The sequence below is a fragment of the Haliotis rufescens genome, unplaced genomic scaffold (genome assembly GCF_023055435.1).
Source record: "Haliotis rufescens isolate VD_foot unplaced genomic scaffold, xgHalRufe1.0.p SCAF_45, whole genome shotgun sequence".
NCBI lineage: Eukaryota > Metazoa > Mollusca > Gastropoda > Lepetellida > Haliotidae > Haliotis > Haliotis rufescens.
Genome location: NW_025964168.1, coordinates 536,722 through 549,285, shown reverse-complemented (window position 1 = coordinate 549,285; position 12,564 = coordinate 536,722). Strand labels below are relative to the sequence as shown.

The 12,564-nt window shown below is 39.6% G+C and overlaps 1 protein-coding gene across 2 annotated transcripts; it reads left to right on the top strand.

The window, feature by feature from the left end:
* Window positions 1–12,130, top strand: LOC124117052 (protein lifeguard 4-like). 2 transcript variants are annotated; one of them, XM_046478749.2, is made up of 8 exons: window positions 1–131; window positions 261–421; window positions 5,168–5,276; window positions 6,346–6,451; window positions 8,294–8,327; window positions 8,872–8,989; window positions 9,454–9,499; window positions 10,524–12,130. In XM_046478749.2, exons 2-8 carry the CDS (start codon window positions 313–315, stop codon window positions 10,722–10,724), a joined length of 723 nt encoding a protein of 240 aa, XP_046334705.2. In that variant the 5' UTR covers window positions 1–131; window positions 261–312; the 3' UTR covers window positions 10,725–12,130. The 2 variants fall into 2 exon arrangements, with proteins under 2 accessions (XP_046334705.2, XP_046334704.2); XM_046478748.2 differs by lacking the exon at window positions 1–131 and having other exon boundaries at window positions 142–421.
* Window positions 12,131–12,564: the final 434 nt, after the last annotated feature.

Genomic DNA, 12,564 nt, shown 5'->3' with positions numbered 1-12,564 from the left:
CAGTTTAAAGGAAATATTCCTTCGCCGAGATCTAAGGACTTGTTTCATTGGCCAGAATCACGTGACATAGATGTTACTATTTTTAGACATTGTTTCGGTGTGGAAAATCCCTGTCCCTGTAAAGAAAACAGGTGAGTGTGCGTCAAAATCCACGTAGCTACATGACGAACACGTCGTAGAACGAATCTGCTTCAGGATTTCAAATCTACATTCGTTCAGCTGTATATTAAATATATCGAGTTCGTCTTTCATGTCAACAGATCTCATTTCGGCTTATATCTCGCCTTCTGGAACGAACCAGTGAACGACAAAATGGCGACGTTTGGTCAACCTAATGCTAAGGAACAAGGCAAAGAATCCATCGTTGATGACTTCATGTATGGTTCTAATGTCGCCAGTGCACATGTATATATACGGATGGGTGAGTATTTGGCTTTACTGTAATTTATTATTCCATATGGACATGCTATTTCATTTTTGCCTCTGTCAACAACGATCGAATGACACCTGATAACCAGATACCAATTACTGATAACAATCCTTGCACCAGCTGGCGAATGTCAGGCTTGTCGGAGGGCGAGACGTTTCCGGGTTTGGAACAGACAGAATATGTGCAATAGGCCTATTCTGGTTTCATCCGTTATGTGGCGACAGTGATGTGTCACTGTAACATGTCACGCTTCACAGATCTCGTTTGACTAAAAGGGAATAAACACTCCCAATTTTGAAATTATTGAAATATGGATGGGCGTTTTCTTCGCGGATTCTAAATTTGCTTTGGGAGTAGTGCACTTTACCGGGCGCACTTTTTCAGATCCAATTAGTGCTGTGGGGGCTCGAACGCGCTTCGCTGGCCCACCGGCTCTGCTAATTAATGCGTTAATTAGCTGACGCTCTACCACTGGACCACAGGCGCCATCACATGTAATCAGTGCTCGTTTAACAGGTCATTAGAATCCCCATTGACATGCATGTGTAATTCAGTAAACAATGAATTGCGCATGCGTGTGACGTCACTGCCCGCACCCCATTCATCTTTTCTTGAAACCACACCCGCAATTGTTTATGTCAACATGACCGACCAATGGTATAACTGGATTAACACTTGAAAATGTAAGAATTAATGGCTAACCCTTGCCCAAAGCCAGCTGACCCTAATGATCGAAAAGGGGTTTTGGATCGTAAAGACGTGTAAGTTTCCCTAAGGCCGAAAACGGGTGTTGGATCGTAAAGACGTGTAAGTTTCCCTAAGACCGAAAAACGGGTGTTGGATCAGAAAGTTGTGTAAGTTTCCCTAAGACCGAAAAACGGGTGTTGGATCGTAAAGACGTGTAAGTTTCCCTAAGACCGAGCACAGGTGTTTGATTGTAAAGATGTGTAAGTTTCCCTAAGACCGAAAACGGGTCTTGGATCGTGAAGCGAGAGTCACCAAAGCGTGAGGCACGGTAACGGTATAACGAGACAGCGGTGGCACTATAGCGCGGTAATTGAGCGGATGGTAGAGCTCGGGCTGTGCCCGGTAAACTGCATTGTTGCCTTTGCTTTTTATGGACTATAATTTTGCACTAACTCTGACTGGTTAGACTTGTGTTTGGTGCTGTTCTAGCTGCACTGTGCAAAGTGACACCTATTGGAAGATCGATTTGTTCGTTTGTTGTTTAAAACCGCACTCAGCGATATTCCAGCTATATGAAGGCGGTCTGAAAATAATCGACATGGGGATTTAGCAATTAGGTGATGATTAGCAGGCAGGATGTAGTAGCCTTGATCTCTGTTCATTGCTGGCTGGATCCTGATGTACATGGCTTCTAGGAGTTTTCTGATTTTGTAGTCTGACTGATTGTTGGCCAGGATATTGATGTTGTTCCACTGGATGTTGTGGTCGAGGTGTTATGTCCATCCAATTAATCCACTGGCTCCTAATCATCTCTATCAGTCTGCTTGCTGACTCTGTGTCAAATAAACAATTCACTGGCTTCTAATTCACTGGCTTCCAATCATCCCAATCAGCTTCCGTGGTTGTTTACCCTGTCCCATTAGTCATCCACTGGCTTCCAATTATCTTAATCAGCTCTCTTGGTCCATCAATCAATTTACTGTATAAAAATTGATGTTAATAAGTATATATACCTATGTTGTTCAGCACTATCCATCACTTGCTTGATGAAGGTGTTAGGATCTACACCAAAACGTCGCACTAATTGTAATAAAGAAGTTGTTCATCCATAGAATGTCTTTCTTCAAAACTGTGAAATTTAAGATAAGTTATCACTTGACATGATGATTTACTATTTCAATTGTATTTTCTGTTAGGCATCGTTTTATATACAGAAATAAAGACTACAATGTGTATTTTCTTGTAAACTAAGCCGGAAATAGCAATCAACAGTACACACATATTCTACAAATCTACCAGTGATTTGGTTAAAAAATACCCAATAATATAACTGCAAAGAATTTTGATGCAATGGATGAATGAATCTTATCTGAAACTATCATTGTATCAGAAATAATATATTCCAATACTAGTATCAATTTATTTTAGTTGCAGTTTTTACTATATATATTTCAAATATAAATAACCATAAGTGTAGCACTTAGGAAGAACTGATTGCTAGTGCCGTATGGAACAATTTTATCAGTTCTTGCTACAACAAGTGCATGAAAACATTGTAAATTATTGTAATTACAACCGACAAAAGTTGTGTGATATGAGCAGATGAGGCACTTACCTTGTTCGATGAATGTATCAGTCAATAGCCACATAAAGGAACAATATCCCATATATCTGAAACTGTACAAGGAAACTTGTTCAATGCCCTGTGTCTTTCTAACAAACTAATGTTTTACAATATATATATATATATAGTTTCGGGATATTATAACTCGTAAGTCTCATTGGTCAGCTGACATAGCACATGTGACAACTAGGGCTGCAATGAATACACTATGAGGTGAATACAATTCGTATTACAAATATTGGGAAACGAATACGAATATTAATTCACGAATACAATAACAAGTCAGCAGTTGATGTATTGTTTGTTATGTTCAGTGAAACAATAACAACAAAATATTTGATATGGTTTGTTAATTATTAATATATTATAAGTTTATATACTACACTTATCCAGGTGCTGGTTTCTGCTCAAATGCAACAAAGCCCAGTGACCACAAAACTGTCAAGTTAAATAGTATAAGAGTGTTGTCTTTTGAAGAAATCTATGCATATAATATGTTCTTATGGATATTTTTATGTAAATGCACTTGATTGCATGTTCATAAATATTTGATTCTAGCGGCCACGAATAACGAATTCAATTCATGAATGGATACAGTTGGATTCCCTGAATACGCGAGTGATTCGTAACAGCCAAAGGGACAACTATGTTTATGATGTCCATGGTTCTTTAAAAAATCCATTGCGTAAGATAATAATGAGCAATCAAGCAACGTATTATCGGCTAATTCTTTGAACAAAGTATGTTGTTTTACATAGGCACTTCATGCTCAGATATTGGTTTATTCAATAAAATGCAAGGATTCAAGGGTCAACAAAGTCCTACAATTGCCCCTCGCTGGTCAGAAGTCCAGTTTGTTGGGTCACTGATGCTAATTGTCATCTGGTGATTATGCTGGCTGATGAAAACGGCACCGGCTGGACGACTGAGAGTTGGAGTGTTCTTTCCCTATAATTTTCATCTGTTAGTTGACTTGTAAGTTTCAAATAAATGACATAAACATATATATACCTACTATAATCAGAACACTTTACAACATCAAGTCTTCCAAAACAGAACTTTCAGAAGTTAACTTCTTTCGACTTGATCAGTTGCCATATGTCACAGTATTAGTTTGCAACATTAAGGGTTAATAAGTCACTGAGAAAGCAATTGTTGAAAACGGAGACCTGAAGAGGCCCCTCTATTTAAATGATACATGTACACTCCAAAGGGCTCTAGGACCCTAGGGTCCAATTGGATTTCTAACACTGCACCCACTGTGATACAAGTAGTTTCAATTTCCAACCATGATACTTTCCATGCTCAGTATTCTCAACAATGATGAAGTACAGACAAAGAGGAAACTAACTTGTTTTCTAATTGTTGGTAATTTGGAATTTGAAATAACTGTTGATGATTGTGACCTTTGAAAGATTCCTCTGTCCTTACTCCAGCCGTTCACAAATATTTGAAATGCACTAGCTCATGGGGAATATCAGAGAGTTTGCGACCTTGTGGTGATTCCGGGTTAAAACAGGTCTCCAGCGATGTATGCTGGTTGTGAGAGGTGACTAAATGGATTGAGTTGTCAGGCTCAGTGACTTTGTTGATTGTGTGTCATCATGCCCCAATGACATGCAGGGTTTTACCTTGACCACCCAAACTAGTGCTCCAGAGGACCCCCAATTACTAATTTCAAGGGTCCTTACAGGAAATATGAGGTTCCTGTAAAGTAATGAAATAATGTACTGTACTGTAAGAGTTAATTATTACCTGAATTACCATGATCACAGGAACTTTATGTTACTTGTCAAGAATTTGGTACAATGAATAATATTGTGCATCACACAGGATGCAGTACCAGTCTATGTTTTTTTCTGCGTCCGGTCCATTCCATACATTTGTGTGTACTGGACGCACATTTCTGCATCACGTAAAACCCTGGGCATGGATCTGATTGTATAATCAATCACTGGTGTGTCTGGACCAAACACTATTATTTACAGGCCAGTGTCATATAGCTTTAGTATTACTGAGTGTGGCATAACACAATCATTTGACAACAGAGTTTTCAACATGTCCAATTTGTAGAAATTTATTTTTGTGTATGTGTCTCTATATATAGAGAATCTCACCCGAGTGTCTTTTGATATCAAATATAACAACACAAGTTGATAAAAGTGGAAACATTTGTTAATATATTTGATATCAAAAGACACAAGGGTGAGATTAAATTTATCATCCAACATCATTCTTCCAGCTGTAGATATCGCTTGATCTCATCCAAGCCATATCTCCTGTGGGAGCCAGTTTTGGATGATAAATATATATGTATATATAGCATGATATAGTAAACATATTGAAAACATTTCTCTTCATACCGTACTTGAATAAATATTTACAGTTATGAGCTGGAAGCATTTCAACAAAATAAATTGTTTCAGGGTTTCTGCGGAAGGTGTATGGGATCTTGACCACTCAGATCCTGCTGACAGTCCTCGTCTCAGCACTGTTCATGAGCAATGAAGGAGTCCAGCAGTTTGTCCACAAGAAGTGAGTAGAGTAGAGTCCCCTCCATCTGGAGAAGCCATAACTCTACATCATATCTCAACATGACAATGTGATTATGTCCAATCATTGTGTATGATGTCAAATTAAAATACAAAGGTTATGTGGATTCTTTGACAAAATAGGTGTACTATGACCTTATTATTTAAGGACACGTATGTAACATTTTATGTAACGACTGGGGGCACGGGTGGCGCAGTCGTTTCTGGGTTTCTCAGCACCATACCCATGCTCTTGGGTTTCACCAAAGTGGTAAACATCTCGAACCTGCATCATTCCAGGAATTCTTGCTTCATTAAGCTGACACGCTGTGATATAACTGGAATAGGGGCGGTCGGGTAGCCTAGTGGTTAAAGCGTTCGCTTGTCACGCAGAAGACCCGGGTTCGATTCCCGACATAGGTACAATATGTGAAGCCCATTTCTGGTGTCCCCGCCGTGATATTGCTGGAATATTGCTAAAAGCGGCGTAAAACCATACTCACTCACTCACAATAACCGGAATACTGTTGAAAGTAGTGTTAAACCCAACTCACTCACAAACAACTAGGGATGACAAAAATTATCTAGAAGTCCATGGTTACAGTACAAGTCACGAATGTTCCCATTCCTTCTGACTTTGTCTGAATAAAAATAAAGTTCTGTCAACTTCAGTGTATGCATGACCAGGGTGCCGTTGTACAAAACAACCTTAACGCTATGACTGTTGTAAGTCTAGGGAGTTACAAACACCTTAGCGCTAAGATTGCTTTGTACAATGGCAACCAGATCTTTTAATTTATACGTGTACATCTAAATCTATCTTTTCCGTGACTGTGGTCAAACTATTCCCAATTGGACGTTTTGTACCTATATCTTTAGACCTACAGCAAGTACCCGGGAAGGGTCGGATAATATGGGGGTGGGTACCCGGGTAGTAAATTTGGACTCAACCAAGCCCTACAAAAGACTGACTGATCTTACATGAAATTAATTTCTTTATTTGTGATGAAGCAACTTAACTGGCTTAAATTTAATTTTTCAAGTGCTGTATTTTTGAATATTTCCTTTTTCAGTCAGTGGATGATGACCATCTCACTGTTTGGAACATTCATCGTGATATTTGCATTGATGTGGAAAAGACATGAGACACCAACTAACTACATCCTGCTGGGCGTGTTTGTGAGTTATCTTGTCTACAGTTGCGAACATTGGACAATCATTCATCCCACTATATCATCCTACACATAATTTATTATTCCCTGTCACAAAGTGGAAGGGGGATATAAGAATGGGTGCTGTCTGTCCGTCCTTCCCTATCAGTCTGTCACGTTTGTTTCCAGAGCAGAACTTAGAAAAACATGAGAGATATCTTAACCAATCTTGAAACATAGATAGGTCTAGTGATGAACTGGTGCCTTTTGATAGTTAGGGATTTTTAAAAAGTTTTTGGGGTTTCCATGGCAACAACTTTGACTAAGACTGAAAATGATGGTAGTGCTCCACGAAACCGGACACGTCATATTGGCAGGGGATATGAGTATTTCATGCTTGTTTTCTATTATTAACAGAGACATATGAATTTGGAATGTTTCATTCTTCCCCGTGGTGATTTCAGGTTAGAATAGGTCCACAGCAACCTATGGTTGTTGTGAGAGGTGACTATATTGACTCGGTGACTTGGTTGATTGCATGTCATCATACCTCAGTGGTGTGGGACGTTGCTCATGATATCAGTCACTGGTTAGTCTGGTCCAGGTTTAACTTTTTCATGCTAGATTACTGCTCAGTGCATCTTTATACAAGTAGAATATTTGAACAAGTGAACACCTCCTTGGTGTATTGGATAGACCTTCTGCCAGGAGAGCAGAAGGTCTATTGTTCAATCCTTGGTTGTGTCATACCAAAAGACGTTAAAAAGATAGTACTTGTTCTAACCTACCCGTGAAGATCCGGGATGGAATAGGTCTTCAGCAACCCATGCTTGCAGTTAAAAGGCGACTATGCTTGGCGTACAAGGCGACTAAAGGGATCGGTTGGTCAGACTCGCTGACTTGGTTGATGCATGTCATCGATCCCAACTGCATGGATTAATGCTCATGATATCGATCAGTGGATTGTCTGGTCCAGACTCAATTATTTACAGACCGCCGCCATACAGCTGGAATATTGCTGAGTGCGGCGTTAAACAACAAACAAATAAACAAACAAAAGCTATGTGACAGAGGCCAACCAACTTCTTCTAACCGTCTGGCATTATGGTCACCCCGGATTCAGTATTCTTTGTCTGAGTGGGCTTTTCATGTTAAAAGTGCAGCATGGTATCTCAGTGGGCTAGCCCTGTAATACCGGCATTTGTTCAAGCAGACAAACACACACACTCTTGCATGCACATCAGTATATAAGTGCAATAATGATGAACATAGTTAAGCCCCATTTCATCTCACCTCCCTTTTGAACAAGCAAGTAAGTCTACATTGACATTGAAGAATATTCAGGTTTGATCACATGTTGTCACAGGCTGCAATGGATTGATGTGTCTTGTATATAGTATTCGTTGTTCTTTATTTTTATTTTTATTTTTTATTTATAATTGATAGACCCGTGAAGATCTTCATAGATCTTCAGCAACCGATGCTTACCAAAAAAGGCGACTATGCTTGTCGTAAGGCGACTAATGGGATTGGGTGGTCAGGATCGCTGACTTGGTTGATGCATGTCATGGTATCCCAATTGCGTGGATCAATATTCTTGTTATTTTACTGTCCTTTGTTGACAGGATTTTATAGTTTATATGTATTTCATTTGTATGACATTTGATAGTCACTGTATGGCTGAAATACTGCCGATGTGGCTTTAAATTTTAACTCACTCACTCTCTCTTCAGGGAATGGATAATACAAGATGATTGCATGATGTTCGAAAGACACGACTCCTAATTGTTTGAGACTTCTGTTTATGATGTTATTTAATTTTATCCAACTAGTGTATGCTGTTTGTGATATCTGTTGGTCCTTGTTTCAGACTCTGATGGAGGCATACACAATTGGAGTGATTGGTATGTTACTGATAGCTTCATTTTAAGATCAGTTTGTCTTCAGCAACCCATGCTTGCCGTAAAAGGCGACTACGCTTGTCGTAAGAGGCAACTGACAGGATTGGGGGGTCAGGCTATATTCTTATCTTGGTTATATAGTAGTTAAGAATCCACATGGAAATCCCACTGAAACATGAGAATATACAAACATGTAGCCTAGCAACACTGAAATAGCTATTGACTAAGCTGTTTGTCTTTGAAATGAGGGGCGGTCGGGTAGCCTAGTGGTTAAAGCGTTTGCTCGTCACGCCGAAGACCCGGGTTCGATTCACGGCATGGGTACAATGTGTGAAGCCCATTTCTGGTGTCCCCCGCCGTGATATTGCTGGAATGTTGCTAAAAGCGGCGTAAAACCATACTCAGTCAGTCAGTCAGTCTTTGAAATGATGGTAGTTGACTCTACATATAGTTCACTAATTTACTGAACAATGCAAAACTTTTGTTTCAAATGTTTAAGCTACATGATGAAAAACATTAGTTAATTAGCTTGATTTTCTCCTTCCAGTCACATTTTATACAGTCACCTCTGTAATTGAAGCCTTTGTGTTGACCTTGGGTGTCTTTGTGGCCTTGACCTTGTACACACTTCAGAGCAAACGGGACTTCAGTGCTTGGGGAGCAAGGTGAGTTCCTGGGATCAGTGGAAACGTGACTCCATGTCTATAAACTTAATATGATGTTTACAATGGTTTAAATTTATGGGGGGCATGGGTGGCCCGGGTGGCCCAGTCATCTAAGGTGCCGCGATTCGCTGTGCAGAGTTGCGTCCCTTGGGCATGCCAGAAACCTATGATTATGGGTTCGAATCCCGGTTCGCCCCGATTATGTTTCTAGGTTTGTCAGCACCATACCTGTGCTCATGGGTTTCACCGAAGTGGTAAACGTCTGAGACCTGCATCACTTCTGACTTTCCTCCTACATTAAGCTGACACGCTGTGATATAACTGCAATACTGTTGAAAGCGGCGTTAAACCCAACTCACTCACTTTAAATTTATGGTCTGTATTGAACCCCTCGCAAACACTTCTTTGATTTCTGTGGAATTTGGTCAGATGAGCAATTGATAATTGTGTTTCTTGTATTTCAGTCTGTTTTCATTCCTATGGATCTTGATACTGGCCGGGTTTTTGCAGGTGAGTGGTGGAGTGTTTGTTTCCTAGAGGAAAGCCTTTTTAAAGCAAGGGTCTGACCCAGTTTCTACCCTCGTGTTCCACTGCTTGCTCAGGCGAATGGCGCCATCGATATTATTATGTGGGTCACCATGGAATATGCTGTTGTATGTTCTGTTTTGTTCCACGCAAGTGACGGCCACAGGATACATATTTTATCGAATTCCAATTAACCCTGAACGGCAACAAAGAGGTTTTTGGATGTGTAGAGGTTACTACACTCATGAGTGTCAGATGCCATCTATCTTCCTAGTTGCTTCAATATGTATCTTATGATCGAAAATGAACTAGAATTTGAAACAAGTTGTAAGATAAACAGTATATGACAGGCTCGTGTGCTGTATTTATTTTCTTACACACCCTAAAATTGCACCATTTTAGCGTCAAATTGATGCATATTTTGTCATTGTCATGCAGTGGAGCATTAATACATAACTCAACATTCATGAGTGATGTCATCAGGCTTCATATTGCCTACTTCTAACTGGTGTGACCCTCACAAAAAGGTTTCAGACATATCTGTGGATTATGAAAGCAATGATTATAATGCAAACAGAGTAAGATATAAGAACATTCTTGAAAAACTCTAAAACCATACATTTTCGATACCTAGGAGAATTCAACTGAAGGACAAGAAACTTATCTTTGAATTACAATCACGAAAGTAGTCCATCATAATCAGACCTTAAGATTTTGAGAAATGGGGGGTGCACAAGATACCAGGTCACAAATCGGTATGACGAGGGCACAGTTAACATGTAAGTTGTCAGAAAAGGGGAGGGTGTGAGTGGGGAGTAGCCATGTCTTTTTTTTACCACTGACTGAACAAGGTGAATTCTGTGAACCAAATGATTAGCAGAAGGCCTTGTTTATACAGAGGTTCCATGTCAGTGTGTCCAACTTGAGTTTTAACAATATCTAAGTGCTTGTTGGAAGTATCCAAAGCATGAAGATTGTGTTCTAACAGTGTAGTGATATGCTTGTGTAGATCCTGTTCCCATCCGTGATGATGGACAAGGCAATTGCTGTCGGCGGAGCCCTCCTCTTCTCTCTCTTCATCATATTCGACACCCATCTCTTGATGCACAAGCTGTCGGCAGAGGAATACATCGTGGCCGCCGTCAACCTCTACCTGGACATCATCAACCTCTTCCTGCACCTGCTCAGACTCTTCGGCGAGAGGAAATAGTTTGTCGGACACAGATCGGGTCAAATATATTTTCATGATGGTTTTCCTGTATGGCAAGTTGGGTCACTACACCGTCAAATTACAGTAAAATGATATGAAAAAATGAGAACTGATTTTATTATAACCAAGTTTATTAAAAACATGTTAAATGCTGAAACATTTGCTTCTGGTGTATGTTTTCCTTGAGTAGTTATTTTTCCCAATCACTTTCTGAAGAGGCTTGTAACACAATTGTTGAAAACAACGGAGAGCCGTGTACTTCCTTTCCATCAACAGTGGTTGTGACGGTTACCTGGCTGGTGGTGTGGCTTATCAGTTGTCATGCTATCAACCACTAGTTTGTCGTTTGTCATGTAAATGTGGTAGTGATATAGATGTACCATTGCAGAAAGTAATGCTGAAGTATGTTTTTTGTTGTTTTTAGTTCCTTCTTTAGGTACAGCATATATATATACATGTCATGTCAACGAAGTGTGGTACATGGTATGCTGACATATGTTCACTCACTCACTCACTCACTCACTCTCTCCATGCCAAGTAAGACAAAAGCAACAGATGATTTTGTCATTTAAGAAACCACCAAACGAATCCACTTGTCATACAGGCTTCACCGTTACATGGTAGATCTTTTATGCGTCTTTCTGCATCTTTCTGCAATTCCAATTTTAACTTTTACAAACTGCTCACGAGTGGACTATCCACATTATGTATACAGAAACATTTGTAACCAGATAGGGCTTGCTTACATTATACTCCAACTAACTTCAAGGAATAGGATTTTAGACTAGATTCGCCATGTCCAATCATGATCTGTAAACAGCTGCAGTACACATCTCTGGATGAGTCGGCTTGGTTAGGATAACCAGTCGACCTGTGTTTTTATGCCATTGTACTGGTTAGGGTAAGGTGGGGGATCATCAATGGTAAAATTGATTAACCAATTAATGATTTAATATATAGATATGATCAACTTTTGTGAAATAGGGTTTCTGTAAATTAATTGATGACCAAAACAATGTTTGCTAAATGTCCAATGTGTATAAGATCTTGTATGCAATATTGAACAATGATTTGGAATAAGGAATGTCTTGTGTACCCAGTCTTTGATGATTGTATATTCAGAATCAGATTCTGATGAAATATTCTATTGAAAATGTGAAGATGCTAAAATAGTCCAAAACCTTGGTTTTGACATCATGAAGGCTGTGGTTGATCTTATTGTTCCTCCTCTCCTTGTATCTCCACTTGAGTGTGATCGTTATATTCCTCTGTTTACAAATGCCATTCTATTGGTCCTCAGTGACCACCGAGCAGGGCCTGGGAGGGGGTCAAACAGATTGTTTATGTAAATAATCTATTATTCTGTACAGTGGTATATGTTGGAAATAAAAATTATTATACTGTTATTGTGTCTTTATTTCATTACCAATTCTTGGTTGGTTGGTTTGTTGTTTAACACAGCACTCAGCAATATTCCAGCTAAATGGGGGCGGTCTGTACACAAGTGAGTCTGGACAAGACAATCCAGTGATTGACATCATGAACATCGATCCACGCAATTGGGATTAATGACAGGCATCAACCAAGTCTGCGAGTCTGACCACCCGATCCCGTTAGTCGCCTCTTACGACAAGCATAGTTGCCTTTTATGGCAAGCATGGGTTGCTGAAGACCTATTCTACCCTTGATCTTCATGGGTCACCACTTGTTGGTATGTGTATGGAGATTCAAAAAGCAGAAATGGAACCACAAGGCTTTGTAGCTCACCTGATATATGAAGGAATAGTTTTATGACACTTCAACCTTATTTTGGTTCAGCGAGCACATTTTACAGACATTA

Excerpts from the sequence above, each read along its gene's own strand:
- LOC124117052 (XM_046478749.2), top strand. The coding sequence starts at position 313 with ATGGCGACGTTTGGTCAACCTAATGCTAAGGAACAAGGCAAAGAATCC. Across the intron at positions 422-5,167 it reads ACATGTATATATACGGATGG|GGTTTCTGCGGAAGGTGTAT; the intron begins GTGAGTATTTGG and ends AAATTGTTTCAG. Across the intron at positions 6,452-8,293 it reads ACATCCTGCTGGGCGTGTTT|ACTCTGATGGAGGCATACAC; the intron begins GTGAGTTATCTT and ends TCCTTGTTTCAG.